Genomic DNA, 19,962 nt, shown 5'->3' on the forward strand with positions numbered 1-19,962 from the left:
AGGTCGGGAGATACTGTATAACCTTCCCTTGGGGTAGACAGCTCCAGGGAACAGGTTGATGGCACAATCATATGGTCGGTGGGGAGGGAGTGACAGAGCCTTCTGCTTACTGAACACTTCCCCCAAATCGTGATATGTCTCGGGAACCAGGGACAAATCTGGGGGTTTAGCCTCAATCACCTGACTGGGAACCGAATGGGGGCAGGCAGTCTTGAGACAGTTAGCATGACAATCAAGGCTCCAACTCGTTACCTTGCCCGTCACCCAATCGAACGTGGGATTGTGTTCCTTCAGCCAGGGGTATCCAAGGACCAGAGGAACATGGGAAGACGGCAGAATGAAGAATGAAATCATCTCAGAATGATTCCCCCGACAACCGCATCTTAACCGGTTCAGTCCTCATCGTGATACGTGCCAGACTACTGCCGTTCAGAGTGGTAGCTTCAATGGCTTCCGGCAATTGCTCCTTGGAAAGCCCCAGCTGTTCCACCAACTCGGCATCTAGAAAGCTTCCACCGGCACCTGAATCGATAAAAGCGTTAATCGCTAAGCTCTGATTCCTGTTCATAAGGGTAGCCGGGAAAGCGGGGTCTGACAGAGGTATTGAGAGGTCGAAACTGGCTCGCTAAAAGTCCTCCCAACTTTAGCGAGCCGCGCAGTTTGACGACCCGACTGGAACCTGAGAAGCTGATCGGTTGGACGGAACCCATTGCTTCTCCCTCCTTCGCTCTCGGACTCGATTATCCACCCGAATAGACAAGGCTACCAAGCTGTCCAGGTCACTAGGCTCCGGATAGGAGATCAACTCATCCTTGAGCTGCTCCGACAGACCCTGGTAAAAGGCCGCTTGCAGAGCCTCCTCATTCCACCCACTCTCCACAGCCAACGTCTTGAACTCGATCACGAAGTCGGCCACGCTGCGAGTTCCTTGGCGAAGCGAAAACAGGCGCCTAGCTGCGTCCCTCCCTCGGACGGAATGGTCGAAGAGCTTCCTCATCTCGGCCGTGAACCCCTGGTATGAAGCCATGCAGGGATCCTGTCGTTCCCAAACGGCTGAAGCCCACTCCAGCGCTCGACCACGCAGCAACTCAATCACAAAGGCTATCCTAGCCTTGTCTGTGGCATAAGAGTAGGGCTGTAGATCGAACACTAATCCACACTGCATAAGGAAGGAACGGCATCTTCCCAGCTCCCCCTCATATTTATCCGGCGTCGGAACCTTGGGCTCACGGAAGGACACAGCTTCAGAAGCGGCAGGCGAGATGGGTGAAACCGGTAGTGGATCCTCCACCGGACACTTGCGTTGGTTCTGGACCTCCGTCAGACCGGTAGAAAGGTTCCGAACTGACAACGCGATCTCCTGTAGTACCGTGCTATGATGGCCCAACATCTTCTCCTGCTGGGTAATGGCATGGCGAACAGAGTCCAGGTCCGCTGGGTTCATTACTGGCCGGATCGTTCTGTCACGAGTTGCTAAGCCAGAACCCAGAAGCAGACCAGGACAAGGTAAGTTGAAACGACGGTGAGTGTTTATTACAAATTCAAGAGTGATGCTGAATAATCCAGGGAACAGAGCGGGCGGCGTTGATTAGTTGTTGGGGGTGCAGTGGTTGATCCCATCCTGGGTCGGCAGCCGCCGACCACCAGGCAGAGGTTGGATGAAGGTTCGGACGGGTGACTGCAGATGGAACAAAACGGGGGTAAGTAAGCAACAAACCAACAAGGTGCAAAAACAACAAAACTAACGCTAGGCTCAAAGACTGATACTCTGGTAAACCTACTGTTCATGGCTAACGATCCGGCAGGGAATGGATGTTAGGCCAGAGCCTAAGAAGGGTGATGATCAGGGCCAGGTGTGCAGATTGCTGATGGGATGCAGGTGCGGAAATCAAGAGAGCTCCCCGGAGCGTTCCCGAACCCTCGGGAAACTGGAGATCACGAACAGAAAAACTAGTCACCAGACAGGACCCGACTCAGACTGCCGGGATCGTTACATGCAGCTGTGATGGCACACTGTGGTTTTTCACCCAGTAGATAAGGGAGTTTATCAAAATTGGGTTTGTTTTCGAATTCTTTCTGGATCGCTGTAATCTGAGGGAAATATGTGTCTCTAATATGGTCATACATTTGGCAGGAGGTTAGGAAGTGCAGCTCAGTTTCCACCTCATTTTGTGGGCAATGTGCACATAGCCTGTCTTCTCTTGAGAGCCAGGTCTGCCTACGGCAGCCTTTCTCAATAGCAAGGCTATGCTCACTGAGTCTGTACATAGTCAAAGCTTCTCTCTCTCTCTCTCTCTCTCTCTCTCTCTCTCTCTCTCTCTCTCTCTCTCTCTCTCTCTCTCTCTCTCTCTCTCTCTCTCTCTCTGTTTCTCTCTTGCTCTCCCTGTCTCTCTCTCTCTGCTGCTCAGGAAGAAGATGAGTCACTAGCATAGTACGCTGCTTCCACACTTCTCCTTCCATACGTACACACTCACTCTTCCTTTGTCTCGTCCCCTTCTCTCTTTCATCTCTCCTCCCATACGTACTCTTTCTCCTCTCCCTCTCTTATCTCCACCTCAGTCACCAGCCATATGTACTCATCTTCCTCCTATAAGTACATACATTACTGTTATCTCCACCTCAGTCACCTTGTCTTATCTTGTCTGTATGTCTTGTCTGTCTGTCTCTGTCCCTGTCTCTGTCTCTGTCTCTGTCTCTGTCTCTGTCTCTGTCTCTGTCTCTGTCTCTGTCTCTGTCTCTGTCTCTGTCTGTCTGTCTGTGTCTTATCTTGTCTGTCTGTATTTTCTGTGTGTTAGTTTCAAATAGCAGATTGGGTGGCAAATGATGTCTTCTAAAGTATTGACCTATTGCCTGATGATTCAAACTGAATTCTTCCGCTGCTCTGTGTTCGCTACATACTTCAGTCTGAGGCGGCCATCGTTGAAGTCGTTTGACGTCAAAATGAGGGGTGTTGTACAAAAGTAATCATCTCTAACCAATCAGAGTATCAAAGCCAATGACACATACCCACGTGTGTTCTGGCTCAAGCCCAACCCATCAGTGTTTGGGACCAATCAGAACTATTAGAATGTGTTTGCATTTTAAAAATTGTTGGGGAAGTACTCAGATCCGGACTCAAACTAACGTCCGTGGACGTGGCGTTTGGCCGGAGCAAAGGAGTCTGGGTAGCCAGGTAAATTGGCCTATGCTACTAGTGCTGCAGACAGAAACACAAGTTCAAAATTACATAAAGCTAACAGGTGTAATGCATTATGAGGCAGTTATAATGCATTATGAGGCAGTTATAATGCATTATGAGGCAGTTATAATGCATTATGAGGCAGTTATAATGCATTATGAGGCAGTTATAATGCATTATGAGGCAGTTATAATGAATTATGAGGCAGTTATAATGCATTATGAGGCAGTTATAATGCATTATGAGGCAGTTATAATGCATTATGAGGCGGTTATAATGCATTATGAGGCAGTTATAATGCATTATGAGGCGGTTATAATGCATTATGAGGCAGGTATAATGCATTATGAGGCAGTTATAATGCATTATGAGGCAGTTATAATGCATTATGAGGCAGTTATAATGCATTATGAGGCAGTTATAATGCATTATGAGGCGGTTATAATGCATTATGAGGCAGGTATAATGCATTATGAGGCAGTTATAATGCATTATGAGGCAGTTATAATGCATTATGAGGCAGTTATAATGTATTATGAGGCAGTTATAATGCATTATGAGGCAGTTATAATGCATTATGAGGCAGTTATAATGCATTACTAGGCAGGTATAATGCATTATGAGGCAGTTATAATGCATTATGAGGCAGTTATAATGCATTATGACCTACCTACAGTCTATGGTTATGAACCCCTTCTAATGGCTTAGTAACATCTCAAAATTATCCTGACTATTAACTATATATCCATTTGATATCTGTTTTGGCTTTTTTGTCACTCACTATTTTGTCCTGTCTTGAAACAGAAGACAATATACTGCAGAGTACATCCCTTTAACTCCCACTGAATACAATCAGCTTCTCTGTTTCATATATTTCCTCCATTCACCATTCCACCACTCCCCTGTTCCCCCATTTCTCGGTCATCTTCCTATAAATAGCAGTGACTCATGTCTTTGGGTGTTATGGTAGGATAAGAGGGAAGAGAGAGATGGGTTCACTGTGGAGGAGAGAGGAGAGAGAGAGATGGGTTCACTATGGAGGAGAGAGAGAGGTGGGTTCACTGTGGAGGAGAGAGGAGAGAGAGAGATGGGTTCACTATGGAGGAGAGAGGAGAGAGAGAGATGGGTTCACTATGGAGGAGAGGAGAGAGAGAGATGGGTTCACTGTGGAGGAGAGAGGAGAGAGAGATGGGTTCACTGTGGAGGAGAGAGGAGAGAGAGATGGGTTCACTATGGAGGAGAGAGGATAGAGAGAGATGGGTTCACTGTGGAGGAGAGAGGAGAGAGAGAGATGGGTTCACTGTGGAGGAGAGAGGATAGAGATGGGTTCACTATGGAGGAGAGAGGAGAGAGAGATGGGTTCACTATGGAGGAGAGAGGAGAGAGAGATGGGTTCACTGTGGAGGAGAGAGGAGAGAGAGATGGGTTCACTGTGGAGGAGAGAGGAGAGAGAGATGGGTTCACTGTGGAGGAGAGAGGAGAGAGAGATGGGTTCACTATGGAGGAGAGAGGAGAGAGAGAGATGGGTTCACTATGGAGGAGAGAGGAGAGAGATATGGGTTCACTGTGGAGGAGAGAGGAGAGAGAGATGGGTTCACTGTGGAGGAGAGAGGAGAGAGAGATGGGTTCACTATGGAGGAGAGAGGAGAGAGAGATGGGTTCACTATGGAGGAGAGAGAGAGGTGGGTTCACTGTGGAGGAGAGAGGAGAGAGAGAGATGGGTTCACTATGGAGGAGAGAGGAGAGAGAGATGGGTTCACTGTGGAGGAGAGAGGAGAGAGAGATGGGTTCACTATGGAGGAGAGAGGAGAGAGAGATGGGTTCACTATGGAGGAGAGAGAGAGATGGGTTCACTGTGGAGGAGAGAGGATAGAGAGAGATGGGTTCACTATGGAGGAGAGAGGAGAGAGAGATGGGTTCACTGTGGAGGAGAGAGGAGAGAGAGATGGGTTCACTATGGAGGAGAGAGGAGAGAGAGATGGGTTCACTGTGGAGGAGAGAGGAGAGAGAGATGGGTTCACTGTGGAGGAGAGAGGAGAGAGAGAGATGGGTTCACTATGGAGGAGAGAGGAGAGAGAGAGATGGGTTCACTATGGAGGAGAGAGAGAGGTGGGTTCACTATGGAGGAGAGAGGAGAGAGAGAGATGGGTTCACTGTGGAGGAGAGAGGAGAGAGAGAGATGGGTTCACTGTGGAGGAGAGAGGAGAGAGAGAGATGGGTTCACTGTGGAGGAGAGAGGAGAGAGAGATGGGTTCACTATGGAGGAGAGAGGAGAGAGAGATGGGTTCACTATGGAGGAGAGAGGAGAGAGAGATGGGTTCACTATGGAGGAGAGAGGAGAGAGAGAGATTGGTTCACTGTGGAGGAGAGAGAGATGGGTTCACTGTAGAGGAGAGAGGAGAGAGAGAGATTGGTTCACTGTGGAGTAGAGAGGGGAGAGAGAGATGGGTTAACTGTGGAGGAGAGAGGAGAGAGAGAGATGGGTTCACTATGGAGGAGAGAGGAGAGAGAGATGGGTTCACTATGGAGGAGAGAGGAGAGAGAGATGGGTTCACTATGGAGGAGAGAGGAGAGAGAGAGATGGGTTCACTATGGAGGAGAGAGGAGAGAGAGATGGGTTCACTATGGAGGAGAGAGAGAGATGGGTTCACTGTGGAGGAGAGAGGAGAGAGAGATGGGTTCACTGTAGAGGAGAGAGAGAGATGGGTTCACTATGGAGGAGAGAGGAGAGAAAGATGGGTTCACTATGGAGGAGAGAGGAGAGAGAGAGATGGGTTCACTATGGAGGAGAGAGGAGAGAGAGAGATTGGTTCACTGTGGAGGAGAGAGGGGACAGAGAGATGGGTTCACTATGGAGGAGAGAGGAGAGAGAGAGATGGGTTCACTGTGGAGGAGAGAGGAGAGAGAGATGGGTTCACTGTGGAGGACAGAGGAGAGAGGAGAGAGATTGGTTCACTGTGGAGGAGAGAGGATAGAGAGAGATGGGTTCATTGTGGAGGAGAGAGGAGAGAGAGATGGGTTCACTGTAGAGGAGAGAGAGAGATGGGTTCACTATGGAGGAGAGAGGAGAGAGAGATGGGTTCACTATGGAGGAGAGAGGAGAGAGAGATGGGTTCACTATGGAGGAGAGAGGAGAGAGAGAGATGGGTTCACTATGGAGGAGAGAGGAGAGAGAGATGGGTTCACTATGGAGGAGAGAGGAGAGAGAGAGATGGGTTCACTGTGGAGGAGAGAGGAGAGAGAGATGGGTTCACTGTGGAGGACAGAGGAGAGAGGAGAGAGATTGGTTCACTGTGGAGGAGAGAGGATAGAGAGAGATGGGTTCATTGTGGAGGAGAGAGGAGAGAGAGAGATGGGTTCACTGTGGAGGAGAGAGGATAGAGAGAGATGGGTTCATTGTGGAGGAGAGAGGAGAGAGAGATGGGTTCACTGTAGAGGAGAGAGAGAGATGGGTTCACTATGGAGGAGAGAGGAGAGAGAGATGGGTTCACTATGGAGGAGAGAGGAGAGAGAGATGGGTTCACTATGGAGGAGAGAGGAGAGAGAGAGATGGGTTCACTATGGAGGAGAGAGGAGAGAGAGATGGGTTCACTATGGAGGAGAGAGGAGAGAGAGAGATGGGTTCACTGTGGAGGAGAGAGGAGAGAGAGATGGGTTCACTGTAGAGGAGAGAGAGAGATGCGTTCACTATGGAGGAGAGAGGAGAGAGAGATGGGTTCACTATGGAGGAGAGAGGAGAGAGAGAGATGGGTTCACTATGGAGGAGAGAGGAGAGAGAGAGATTGGTTCACTGTGGAGGAGAGAGGGGACAGAGAGATGGGTTCACTATGGAGGAGAGAGGAGAGAGAGAGATGGGTTCACTGTGGAGGAGAGAGGAGAGAGAGATGGGTTCACTGTGGAGGACAGAGGAGAGAGGAGAGAGATTGGTTCACTGTGGAGGAGAGAGGATAGAGAGAGATGGGTTCATTGTGGAGGAGAGAGGAGAGAGAGATGGGTTCACTGTAGAGGAGAGAGAGAGATGGGTTCACTATGGAGGAGAGAGGAGAGAGAGATGGGTTCACTATGGAGGAGAGAGGAGAGAGAGATGGGTTCACTATGGAGGAGAGAGGAGAGAGAGAGATGGGTTCACTATGGAGGAGAGAGGAGAGAGAGATGGGTTCACTATGGAGGAGAGAGGAGAGAGAGAGATGGGTTCACTGTGGAGGAGAGAGGAGAGAGAGATGGGTTCACTGTGGAGGAGAGAGGAGAGAGAGAGATGGGTTCACTGTAGAGGAGAGAGAGAGATGGGTTCACTATGGAGGAGAGAGGAGAGAGAGATGGGTTCACTATGGAGGAGAGAGGAGAGAGAGGGATGGGTTCACTATGGAGGAGAGAGGAGAGAGAGATGGGTTCACTATGGAGGAGAGAGGAGAGAGAGATGGGTTCACTATGGAGGAGAGAGGAGAGAGAGATGGGTTCACTATGGAGGAGAGAGGAGAGAGAGAGATTGGTTCACTGTGGAGGAGAGAGGAGAGAGAGAGATGGGTTCACTGTAGAGGAGAGAGGAGAGAGAGAGATTGGTTCACTGTGGAGTAGAGAGGGGAGAGAGAGATGGGTTCACAGTGGAGGAGAGATGAGAGAGAGATGGGTTCACTATGGAGGAGAGAGGAGAGAGAGATGGGTTCACAGTGGAGGAGAGATGAGATAGAGATGGGTTCACTATGGAGGAGAGAGGAGAGAGAGAGATGGGTTCACTATGGAGAAGAGAGGAGAGAGAGAGATAGGTTCACTATGGAGGAGAGAGGAGAGAGAGATGGGTTCACTATGGAGGAGAGAGATGGGTTCACTATGGAGGAGAGAGGAGAGAGAGATGGGTTCACTGTGGAGGAGAGATGAGAGAGAGATGGGTTCACTATGGAGGCTACTCTGCATTCAGGTGTGAGTCTGTTTTTAGCCGCAGTATCGTTTTTATTCAGTTATGTGAGCTGGGGGTGGGGTGACTGTGTGTGTGCTTGGTTGTGTTTGTGTGTGTGTGTGTGTTTGTGTGTGTGTGTGTGTGTGTGTGGATGTGTTTAAGTGTCTCTGTGTGCCTCTATGGATTGGAAGTAGTTATAAATGTAGTCTACAGATGTTGCATTCTCTGTTTGAGATATATTTGAGTTAGTTTAATGATGTGGGGTTGTTGATTGGGCTAGTTTCATGATGTGGGGTTGTTGATTGGGCTATTTTAATGATTTGGGGTTGTTGATTGAGTTAGTTTAATGATGTGCAAATGCAAATAGTCCAGGTAGCCATGATTAGCTGTTCAGGAGTCTTATGGCTTGGGGGTAGCAGCTGTTAAGAAGCCTTTTGGACCTAGACTTGGCGCTCCGGTACCGTTTGCCGTGCGGTAGCAGAGAGAACAGTCTATGACTAGGGTGGCTGGAGTCTTTGACAATTTTTAGGGCCTTCCTCTGACACCGCCTTGTATAGAGGTCCTGGATGGCAGGAAGCTTGGCCCCAGTGATGTACTGGGCCGTACGTACTACCCTCTGTAGTGCCTTACGGTCAGAGGCCGAGCAGTTGCCATACCAGGCGGTGATGCAACCAGTCAGGATGCTCTGTGGTTGTTGATTGGGCTAGTTTAATTATGTGGGGTTGTTGATTGTGTGATGTAAGTGCTTGGAGTGTGAGTGGACGTTGATTGGGTTAGGTGTGTGCTCTGTTTAAGTCTGTTTAAGTCTGTATCGTATTTGTATGTGTTTTAATGTGGGAAGTGTGTTAAGGAGACTGTATGGCATGTGTGTATTTGTGCATGCATGCTTTACGAATGTGGGTGTCTTGGAGACAGGTCGTATGTTGATTGGTTCTGGTGGGTGTGTTGGAGACAGGTCGTATGTTGATTGGTTCTGGTGGCTGTGTGTTGGAGACAGGTCGTATGTTGATTGGTTCTGGTGGGTGTGTTGGAGACAGGTCATATGTTGATTGGTTCTGGTGGCTGTGTGTTGGAGACAGGTCGTATGTTGATTGGTTCTGGTGGCTGTGTGTTGGAGACAGGTCGTATGTTGATTGGTTCTGGTGGGTGTGTTGGAGACAGGTCATATGTTGATTGGTTCTGGTGGCTGTGTGTTGGAGACAGGTCGTATGTTGATTGGTTCTGGTGGCTGTGTGTTGGAGACAGGTCGTATGTTGATTGGTTCTGGTGGGTGTGTTTTGGAGACAGGTCGTATGTTGATTGGTTCTGATGGGGGTGTGTTGGAGACAGGTCGTATGTTGATTGGTTCTGGTGGGAGTGTGTTCCAGACAGTCTCTTTGGGCAGTGCCGAACATCCAAATAGGACCAGGTCCAGGACCATCTGTCAGTGCCTGTTCTGAAGAGGATAGTATGGGTTTAAAGAGTCTGTAGCGTGACAGTGTGTGTGTGTGTGTGTGTGTGTGTGTGTGTGTGTGTGTGTGTGTGTGTGTGTGTGTGTGTGTGTGTGTGTGTGTGTGTGTGTGTGTGTGTGTGTGTGTGTGTGTGTTGCAGATGGTCTCTTTGGGCAGTGCCGTACCTCTAAGCAGGACCAGGTCCAGTACCAGGTCCAGTACCAGGTGTCAGTTCCTGTTCTGAAGAGGATGCAGGAGGTCCTCAAACAGCTCACACTACAGGGTGAGTCAACACACTAACACACTACAGGGTGAGTCAACACACTACAGGGTGAGTCAACACACTACAGGGTGAGTCAACACACTACAGGGTGAGTCAACACACTACAGGGTGAGTCAACACACTGCAGGGTGAGTCAACACACTACAGGGTGAGTCAACACACTAACACACTGCAGGGTGAGTCAACACACTACAGGGTGAGTCAACACACTAACACACTGCAGGGTGAGTCAACACACTACAGGGTGAGTCAACACACTAACACACTGCAGGGTGAGTCAACACACTACAGGGTGAGTCAACACACTACAGGGTGAGTCAACACACTACAGGGTGAGTCAACACACTGCAGGGTGAGTCAACACACTACAGGGTGAGTCAACACACTACAGGGTGAGTCAACACACTAACACACTACAGGGTGAGTCAACACACTACAGGGTGAGTCAACACACTACAGGGTGAGTCAACACACTACAGGGTGAGTCAACACACTGCAGGGTGAGTCAACACACTACAGGGTGAGTCAACACACTAACACACTACAGGGTGAGTCAACACACTGCAGGGTGAGTCAACACACTGCAGGGTGAGTCAACACACTACAGGGTGAGTCAACACACTACAGGGTGAGTCAACACACTACAGGGTGAGTCAACACACTAACACACTACAGGGTGAGTCAACACACTGCAGGGTGAGTCAACACACTACAGGGTGAGTCAACACACTACAGGGTGAGTCAACACACTGCAGGGTGAGTCAACACACTACAGGGTGAGTCAACACACTAACACACTACAGGGTGAGTCAACACACTACAGGGTGAGTCAACACACTACAGGGTGAGTCAACACACTGCAGGGTGAGTCAACACACTACAGGGTGAGTCAACACACTACAGGGTGAGTCAACACACTACAGGGTGAGTCAACACACTACAGGGTGAGTCAACACACTACAGGGTGAGTCAACACACTAACACACTACAGGGTGAGTCAACACACTAACACACTACAGGGTGAGTCAACACACTACAGGGTGAGTCAACACACTAACACACTGCAGGGTGAGTCAACACACTAACACACTGCAGGGTGAGTCAACACACTACAGGGTGAGTCAACACACTACAGGGTGAGTCAACACACTAACACACTACAGGGTGAGTCAACACACTAACACACTGCAGGGTGAGTCAACACACTAGCACACTACAGGGTGAGTCAACACACTAACACACTACAGGGTGAGTCAACACACTAACACACTACAGGGTGAGTCAACACACTACAGGGTGAGTCAACACACTACTGGGTGAGTCAACACACTAACACACTGCAGGGTGAGTCAACACACTGCAGGGTGAGTCAACACACTAACACACTACAGGGTGAGTCAACACACTACAGGGTGAGTCAACACACTACAGGGTGAGTCAACACACTAACACACTACAGGGTGAGTCAACACACTAACACACTGCAGGGTGAGTCAACACACTAACACACTACAGGGTGAGTCAACACACTAACACACTACAGGGTGAGTCAACACACTAACACACTACAGGGTGAGTCAACACACTAACACACTGCAGGGTGAGTCAACACACTAACACACTACAGGGTGAGTCAACACACTAACACACTACAGGGTGAGTCAACACACTAACACACTACAGGGTGAGTCAACACACTAACACACTACAGGGTGAGTCAACACACTAACACACTACAGGGTGAGTCAACACACTACAGGGTGAGTCAACACACTACTGGGTGAGTCAACACACTAACACACTGCAGGGTGAGTCAACACACTAACACACTACAGGGTGAGTCAACACCCTGCAGGGTGAGTCAACACACTAACACACTACAGGGTGAGTCAACACACTAACACACTACAGGGTGAGTCAACACACTACAGGGTGAGTCAACACACTACAGGGTGAGTCAACACACTAACACACTACAGGGTGAGTCAACACACTACAGGGTGAGTCAACACACTAACACACTACAGGGTGAGTCAACACACTAACACACTACAGGGTGAGTCAACACACTAACACACTACAGGGTGAGTCAACACACTAACACACTACAGGGTGAGTCAACACACTAACACACTACAGGGTGAGTCAACACACTACAGGGTGAGTCAACACACTACAGGGTGAGTCAACACACTAACACACAACTGGAGTCTTATCAATTACTAGTATTTCACTGTAGTTAATCACCAAACAATGATAAAAAAAAGAATTAAAAAAAAGAATACATGATGCATTAGCCAAGCAAACATCTTCCAACTGTCTATTTCATTGAGTGGACATCATTATTAAAAAAATGAATGGTGTGTGTGTTTGGTGTGTAGGTCTGTCCTGGCAGGATGACATCACCCAGTACATTGTTACCAAAGAGCTGAGCAGAGTTCCTCACACCCCACGGTCCTCCTCCTCCTCCTCCTCACAGTAAGGATCCTTACACATTTACAGAATCTAACAGTGGAGTTAGACAAGTATGGCCCCTTCCCTCTTCTTTATCCAACGTCTTATCGTGCCTCTGTGTAGTTGTACTCGCCCGGCTGGCTAAATCTAGCATATTCACAAAACGGGTCAATGTTTATTGTTCCTGTCAAATAAACCTAATGAAAGCAAGCAAGTTAGTAGAGTAGAAATGCAATATTATGCTTAGAACTGCCAAAAATACACTAAAGTGAGGGGTAAAAAGTATTTGATCCCCTGCTGATTTTATACGTTGTCACGCCCCTGGCTCTGGTGACTCTTATATGTTGAGCCAGGGTGTTCGTTTCTATGTGTAGTGTCTATGTTTTGTTTTCTATGTGTTCTTTTCTAGATCGTGTATTTCTGTGTTGGCCGGGGTGGTTCCCAATCGGAGGCAGCTGTGTCTTGTTGTCTCTGATTGGGAACCATACTTAGGCAGCCTGTTGTGCACTTGTCATTTGTGGGATCTTGTTCCGTTTAGGTTTGTGTTGTATGACCGAGGACTTCACGTTTCGTTTTGTTGTTTTGTTGTAGTGTGCAAAGTACGCATTAAAAGATGTACGCACATCACGCTGCGCCTTGGTCCGTCTCTTATAACGATCGTGACATAGGTTTTCCCACTGACAAAGACATGCTCAGTCTATAATTTTAATGGTAGGTTTATTTGAACAGTGAGAGACAGAATAACAACAACAAAATCCAGAAAAACGCATGTCAAAAATGTTATAAATTGATTTGCATTTTAATGAGGGAAATAAGTATTTGACCCCTCTGCAAAATATGACTTAGTACTTGGTGGCAAAACCCTTTTTGGCAACCACAGAAGTCAGACGTTTCTTGTAGTTGGCCACCAGGTTTGCACACATCTCAGGAGGGATTTTGTCCCACTCCTCTTTGCAGATCTTCTCCAAGTCATTAAGGTTTCGAGGCTGACGTTTGGCAACTCGAACCTTCAGCTCCCTCCACAGATTTTCTATGGGATTAAGGTCTGGAGACTGGCTAGGCCACTCCAGAACCTTAATGTGCTTCTTCTTGAGCCAGTCCTTTGTTGCCTTGGCCGTGTGTTTTGGGTCATTGTCATGCTGGAATACCCATCCACGACCCATTTCCAATGCCCTGGCTGAGGGAAGGAGGTTCTCACCCAAGATTTGATGGTACATGGCCCCGTCCATCGTCCCTTTGATGCAGTGAAGTTGTCCTGTCCCCTTAGCAGAAAAACACCTCCAAAGCATAATGTTTCCACCTCCGGTGGGGATGGTGTTCTTGGGGTCATAGGCAGCATTCCTCCTCCTGCAAACAAGGCGAGTTGAGTTGATGCCAAAGAGCTCAATTTTAGTCTCATCTGACCACAACACTTTCACCCAGTTCACCTCTGAATCATTCAGATGTTCATTGGCAAACTTCAGACGGGCCTGTATATGTGCTTTCTTGAGCAGGGGGACCTTGCAGGCGCTGCAGGATTTCAGTCCTTCACGGTGTAGTGTGTTACCAATTGTTTTCTTGGTGACTATGGTCCCAGCTGCCTTGAGATCATGGACAAGATCCTCCCGTGTAGTTCTGGGCTGATTCCTCACCGTTCTCATGATCATTGCAACTCCACGAGGTGAGATCTTGCATGGAGCCCCAGGCCGAGGGAGATTGACAGTTATTTTGTGTTTCTTCCATTTGTGAATAATCGCACCTGTTGTCACCTTCTCACCAAGCAGCTTGGCGATGGTCTTGTAGCCCATTCCAGCCTTGTGTAGGTCTACAATCTTGTCCCTGACATCCTTGGAGAGCTCTTTGGTCTTGGCCATGGTGGAGAGTTTGGAATCTGATTGATTGATTGCTTCTGTGGACAGGTGTCTTTTATACAGGTAACAAGCTGAGATTAGGAGCACTCCCTTTAAGAGTGTGCTCCTAATCTCAACTCATTACCTGTATAAAAGACACCTGGGAGCCAGAAATCTTTCTGATTGAGAGTGGGTCAAATTCTTATTTCCCTCATTAAAATGCAAATCAATTTATAACATTTTTGACATGCGTTTTTCTGGATTGTTTTGTTGTTATTCTGTCTCTCACTGTTCAAATAAACCTACCATTAACATTATAGACTGATCATGTCTTTGTCAGTGGGCAAACGTACAAAATCAGCAGGGGATCAAATACTTTTTTCCCCCTCACTGTAAATCATCTTCCTTGTCCCTCCTCTCAGACCCAAGCAGAGCTCCTCCAATCAGGGAGGATATCCCAGCAGCTCTTCCAATCAGGGAGGATATCCCAGCAGCTCTTCCAATCAGGGAGGATATCCCAGCAGCTCCTCCAATCAGGGAGGATATCCCAGCAGCTCCTCCAATCAGGGAGGATATCCCAGCAGCTCCTCCAATCAGGGAGGATATCCCAAGCAGAGCTCCTCCAATCAGGGAGGATATCCCAGCAGCTCCTCCAATCAGGGAGGATATCCCAAGCAGAGCTCCTCCAATCAGGGAGGATATCCCAGCAGCTCTTCCAAGTCAGGGACCAGTCAGGCTGACAGTTACCAGGACTACATGATACTAGACCATCCCCAGTTCCCCCTCCGCATGCGGACCTCTCCCATCGACCCCTACACCTATCAACAGGTACTGTGTGACATGCACATTAACACTAACACACACACACAGACACACACACACTTATACACACACGCACGCACACACACACACACACACACACAAACACACACACTTATATACACTCACGCACACACACTTATACACACAGACACACACACACACATATACACACTTATACACACACGCGCACACACACACACACACACACTTATACACACAGACACACTTATACACACACACTTATACACACAGACACACACACACATACACACTTACACACACACACACACACACACACACACACACACTTATACACACAGACACACACACACACACAGACACACACACACACACACAAACATACACGCAGACACACTTATACACACACACGCACACACACACACACACACAGACACACACACACACACAGACACACACAGACACACACACACACACTTATACACACTGACAAACACACACATTTCATGACTTTTTGGAGTGTAAAATTTTTTCACCATAAAAAATCCTATATTCCCTAAAACCTAACCCTAACCCTTAACCTAACCCTAACCTTAACCCCAAAAACTCTAACCCTAAACCTAACCCTAACCTTAACCCTAACCCCAAAACCCTAAACCTATTCAATAAGCTTAAAATAGCATTTGAAGAAATTCTGGACCTGGAAAAAGTCCTGACTTTTCAAAACAAAGTTCTTGTTTTCCTACCTTTTCAGGACATTAAGGTGAAATGTGAGGACATTGGTGTCCTGATAATGTAGGAAAACTAGTGCACACACACACACACACACAATCAAACATTTGTCCTCATCCGTAAAACATGACTGTTTTCCTCTCTCTGTGTATTACAGGAAGATGTGGAGCGCTCCCTCCACCAGGGAGGAAGATTCTACCCAGTGCCCCGCCCCTCCTCCAGATCCCAACAGGCCAAACAGAGAGAGAGAGATCGTCAGCTTCTACAGGACGTCATCTCTCTCTATCTGTCCTCTTCCCCTGCACAGCCCTTGTTCCGCCACCGGGGGGCAGCAGACCTGCCGGCCTCACCCTACTACGAGGACTTGGAACTGCCTGTGGACTATGTGGAGGACTACAGTCTGACAGAGCAGGCAACAGCTAGAGCCAGGCAACAGCTACAACAGCAGAAGATGCAGCTACAACAGCAGAAGATGCAGCTACAACAGCAGCAACAGAAGAAGGTTCCTCAGGACTACAGCTCTCTGGCTGGGCTGGATGGTGAGTTAGTGGACCTGCTCTAGTAACTCCAGTAGCAGTAGTGTGGGTAAATTCACTGGGGAAGCCAAGCCAGGGAGAAAAAAAAAAAAGCCATATTACAACCTATGTGTTGTGATAATTGCGTTGTTTGCTCTATAACCTGTTAGTTCATATGCCTTGACACCGTGATATACAGTTGAAGTCGGAAGTTTACGTACACCTTAGCCAAATACATTTAAACTCAGTTTTTCACAATTCCTGACATAGTAAAAATTCCCTGTTTTAGGTCAGTTAGGATCACCACTTTATTTGAAGAATGTGAAATGTCAGAATAATAGTAGAGAGAATTATTTATTCCAGCTTTTATTTCTTTCATCACATTCCCAGTGGGTCAGAAGTTTACATACACTCAATTAGTATTTGGTAGCATTGCCTTTAAATTGTTTAACTTGGGTCAAACATTTCGGGTAGCCTTCCACAAGCTTCCCACAATAGGTTGGGTGAATTTTGGCCCATTCCTCCTGACAGAGCTGGTGTAACTGAGTCAGGTTTGTAGGCCTCCTTGCTCGCACATGCTTTTTCAGTTCTGCCCACACATTTTCTATAGGATTGAGGTCAGGGCTTTGTGATGGCCACTCCAATACCTTGACTTTGTTGTCCTTAAGCCATTTTGCCACAACTTTGGAAGAATGCTTGGGGTCATTGTCCATTTGGAAGACCCATTTGCGACCAAGCTTTAACTTCCTGACTGATGTCTTGAGATGTTGCTTCAATATATCCACATAATTCTCCTTCCTCATGATGCCATCTATTTTGTGAAGTGCACCAGTCCCTCCTGCAGCAAAGCACCCCCACAGCATGATGCTGCCACCCCCATGCTTCAAGGTTGGGATGGTGTTCTTCGGCTTGCAAGCAGCCCCCTTTTTCCTCAAAACATAACGATGGTCATTATGGCTAAACAATTCTATTTTTGATTCATCAGACCAGAGGATATTTCTCCAAAAAGTATGATCTTTGTCCCCATGTGCAGTTGCAAACCGTAGTCTGGCTTTTTTATGGCGGTTTTGGAGCAGTGGCTTCTTCCTTGCTGAGCAGCCATTCAGGTTATGTGGATATAGGACTTGTTTTACTGTGGATATAGATACTTTTGTACCTGTTTCCTCCAGCATCTTCACAAGGTCCTTTGCTGTTTTTTTGTGATTGATTTGCACTTATCGCACCAAAGTAGGTTCATCTCTAGGAGACAGAATTTGTCTCCTTCCTGAGCGGTATGACGGCTGCGTGGTCCCATGGTGTTTATACTTGCATATTATTGTTTGTACAAATGAACGTGGTACCTTCAGGCGTTTGGAAATTGCTCCCAAGGATGAACCAGACTTGTGCAGGTCTACAAATTTTTCTCTGAGGTCTTTGCTGATTTCTTTTGATTTTCCCATGATGTCAAGCAAAGAGGCACTGAGTTTGAAGGTAGGCCTTGAAATACATCCACAGGTACACCTCCAATTGACTCAAATGATGTCAATTAGCCTTCTAAAGCCATGACATCATTTTCTGGAATTTTCCAAGCTGTTTAAAGGCACAGTCAACTTAGTGTATGTAAACTTCTGACCCAATGGAATTGTGATACAGTGAATTATAAGTGAAATAATCTGTCTGTTAACAATTGTTGGAAAAATTACTTGTGTCATGCACAAAGTAGATGTCCTAACCAACTTGCCAAAACTATAGTTTGTTAACAAGACATTTGTGGAGTGGTTGAAAAACGAGTTTTAATGACTCCAACCTAAGTGTATGTAAACTTCCGACTTCAACTGTATAGGCCGAGACAATAAGAAGACACATTGGCAGAATAAATTCATCCACTTCTTTGTTTCATCACAAAACCGGAGAGCAACCTCTGTCCAGTGAAGTCAACAAAGCATATTGCCTGAAACAAACAGTTACATAATCCACAGCATGGTCAATCAAGTTATTTTTCCAACATTTTTGGACTACTAAACAACTATTGATTTAGAACCACGGAGAGTTACCGCAAGTCGAAAAGACAACAGGAGTTGCCTCCACTATTCCAGCACCATTTCAACTTCAACATCATCAAATCACCTACGCTTATTTTAATACAGTGACAACCAAAAACAATTTAGTCCAACGTAAGCTACAGTGCCTTGCAAAAGTATTCACCCCCCTTGGCGTTTTTCCTATTTTGTTGCATTACAACCTGTAATTTATATGGATTTTCATTTGGATTTCATGTAATGGACACACACAAAATAGTCCAAATTAGTGAAGTGAAATGAAAACAATAACTTAAAAAATGGTGCAAAAAAGTCACAATTTTTTTTTACGGAAAAGTGGTGTGTCCATATGTATTCACCCCCTTTGCTATGAAGCCCCTAACTCCTGAGTGGCGCAGTGGTCTAAGGCACTGCATCGCAGTGCTAACTGTGCCACTAGAGATCCTGGTTCGAATCCTGGCTCTGTCGCAGCCGGCCGCGACCGGGAGACCCATGGGGCGGCGCACAATTGGCCCAGCGTCGTCCAGGGTAGGGGAGGGAATGGCCGGCAGGGATGTAGCTCAGTTGATAGAGCATGGCGTTTGCAACGCCAGGGTTGTGGGTTCGATTCCCACAGGGGGCCAGTATAAAAAGATATGTATTCACTAACTGTAAGTCGCTCTGGATAAGAGCGTCTGCTAAATGACTAAAATGTAAAAATGTAAATAAGATCTGGTGCAACCAATTACCTTCAGAAGTCACATAATTAGTTAAATAAAGTCCACCATGAAGACCAAGGAGCTCTCCAAACAGGTCAGGGACAAACTTGTGGAGAAGTACAGATCAGGGTTGGGTTATAAAAAAATATCAGAAACTTTGAACATCCCATGGAGCACCATTAAATTCATTATTAAAAAATGGAAAGAATATGGCACCACAACAAATCTGCCAAGAGAGGGCCGCCCACCAAAGCTTGCAGGCAAGGAGGGCATTAATCGGAGAGGCAACAAAGAGACCAAAGATAACCCTGAAGGAGCTGCAAAGCTCCACAGCGGAGATTGGAGAATTTGTCCATAGGTCCACTTTAAACCGTACACTCCACAGAGCTGGGCTTTACGGAATAGTGGCCAGAAAAAAAGCCCTTGCTTAAAGAAAAAAATTAGCAAAAGGCATGTGGGAGACTCCCCAACCATATGGAAGAAGGTACTCTGGTCAGATTAGACTAAAATTGAGCTTTTTGGCCATCAAGGAAAACGCTATGTCTATCACCCTGAGAACACCATCCCCACAGTGAAGCATGGTGGTGGCAGCATCATGCTGTGGGGATGTTTTTCATCGGCAGGGACTGGGAAACTGGTCAGAATTGAAGGAATGATGGATGGCGCTAAATACAGGGAAATTATTGCATACTGCTAAAGCAACACTTGAGTGGTTTAAGGAGAAACATTTAATGGTCTTGGAATGGCCTAGTCAAAGCCCAGACCTCAATCCAATTGAGAATCTGTGGTATGACTTAAAGATTGCTGTAAACCAGCGGAACACATCCAACTTGAAGGAGCTGGAGCAGTTCTGCCTTGAAGAATGGGCAAAAATCCCAGTGGCTAGATGTGCCAAGCTTATAGAGTTATATCCCAAGAGACTTGCAGCTGTAATTGCTGCAAAAGGTGGCTCTACAGAGTATTGACTTTGGGAGGGGATAGTTATGCACGCTCAATAGTTATGCACGCTCAATAGTTATGCACGCTCAAGTTTTAGGCATGTTGTGTAAATCAAATGATACAAACCCCCCCAAAAAATAAATTTTAATTCTAGGCTGTAAGGCAACAAAATAGGAAAAATGCCAAGAGGG

At 47.1% G+C, this 19,962-nt stretch overlaps 1 protein-coding gene across 1 annotated transcript in view; it reads left to right on the top strand.

Annotated features, from left to right (window-relative positions):
• Positions 1-19,962, top strand: part of LOC121555039 (receptor-type tyrosine-protein phosphatase-like N) — a gene marked incomplete at its 3' end in the record, with an annotated part of 47,416 nt that overhangs the window by 22,744 nt on the left and 4,710 nt on the right. The window contains exons 3-6 of the mRNA XM_045218831.1: positions 9,663-9,785; positions 12,167-12,263; positions 14,491-14,896; positions 15,759-16,140. Of these exons, the coding sequence (XP_045074766.1) occupies positions 9,663-9,785; positions 12,167-12,263; positions 14,491-14,896; positions 15,759-16,140 (1,008 nt within the window). The remainder of the gene's footprint in view (positions 1-9,662; positions 9,786-12,166; positions 12,264-14,490; positions 14,897-15,758; positions 16,141-19,962) is intronic.

Source organism: Coregonus clupeaformis, unplaced genomic scaffold (genome assembly GCF_020615455.1).
Source record: "Coregonus clupeaformis isolate EN_2021a unplaced genomic scaffold, ASM2061545v1 scaf1838, whole genome shotgun sequence".
NCBI classification, from domain to species: domain Eukaryota; kingdom Metazoa; phylum Chordata; class Actinopteri; order Salmoniformes; family Salmonidae; genus Coregonus; species Coregonus clupeaformis.